The 998-nt window shown below is 58.5% G+C and overlaps 1 protein-coding gene across 1 annotated transcript in view; it reads left to right on the top strand.

The window, feature by feature from the left end:
* SLC12A7 (solute carrier family 12 member 7) overlaps nt 1-998 on the top strand; it is a 63,334-nt gene that overhangs the window by 37,965 nt on the left and 24,371 nt on the right. The window contains exons 9-10 of the mRNA XM_023734820.1: nt 175-342; nt 879-977. Coding sequence (XP_023590588.1) covers nt 175-342; nt 879-977 — 267 coding nt within the window. The remainder of the gene's footprint in view (nt 1-174; nt 343-878; nt 978-998) is intronic.

Below are 998 nucleotides of genomic sequence, written 5' to 3'. Positions count from 1 at the left end.
GATGTTTGAAACAGGAAGACAGAGTGGGGGTCGCTAACACTCAGCCAGGGGCTGTGTCCACTGGGCATGGGCTGAGGCCCCCAGCGGGTGGGTGGCCCTTGCCTCAGGGCAGAGGGAGCCTTGAGGGAAGGTTCTGGACCGTGAGGAAGCTCCTCGGTGCTGTGTTCCTGACAGATAACCTGTGGAGCACGTACATGGACAAGGGCTCGTTTGTGGAGAAGGAGGGGACTCCCTCAGTCCCTGCACCAGACGAGGCCAGGGCCAGCAGCCTGCCCTACGTGCTCACCGACATCATGACCCACTTCACCCTGCTGGTCGGCATCTACTTCCCTTCCGTGACTGGTGAGCCGAGGGGGTCCCCGAGTCGCCCGCCTTCTCTGTGCGTCTCTCTCTGTCTCTCACTACTTCTGTCTCTGCGTCTCTCTTTGTCTCTGTGTTCCTCCTTGGTCTTTGTGTTCCCTCTGTGTATCTCTGTTTCTGTGTTCTTTGTCTCTCTGTCTGTCCCTCTCTTGGCTCTAACACTTGCTCTCGTCACTGTTCCCTTTTTTCTTTACTGTTTTGCTCAGGAAAGAAAAGTCGAGGTCCCTGCATCCCGTGTGGGTTCTGACGGGCTGCAGGGAGGCGGGTGAGGAACGGCTTTGTGTGCAGGCTCACTGCACGTGCTTTGTTGTCACGGGTAGCCTGTGACTGCAGCAAGGACTTGCTGACACGCGCCGTCCGCTGCTGGGTGGACACGGGGTGCTGCAGAGTCACTTTTGAGCACCAGCTTCATGTAACTCTGCTCACACGGCCTTGACCAGCAGGACAGTGTTCTTTGGAAACCCACGTAGCCTAGGCTTTCGGGCGCCGTGCTGGCTGACTGTCTGCCTGTCCCGTAGGCATCATGGCGGGCTCGAACCGCTCTGGGGACCTCAGGGATGCCCAGAAGTCTATCCCCACGGGCACCATCCTGGCCATTGCGACCACGTCCTTCATATGTATCCTTGCAGGGCAAGAGG

This window comes from Trichechus manatus, unplaced genomic scaffold (assembly GCF_000243295.1).
Source record: "Trichechus manatus latirostris isolate Lorelei unplaced genomic scaffold, TriManLat1.0 scaffold00072, whole genome shotgun sequence".
Taxonomy (NCBI): domain Eukaryota; kingdom Metazoa; phylum Chordata; class Mammalia; order Sirenia; family Trichechidae; genus Trichechus; species Trichechus manatus.
This window is presented reverse-complemented; position numbering and strand designations above follow the sequence as displayed.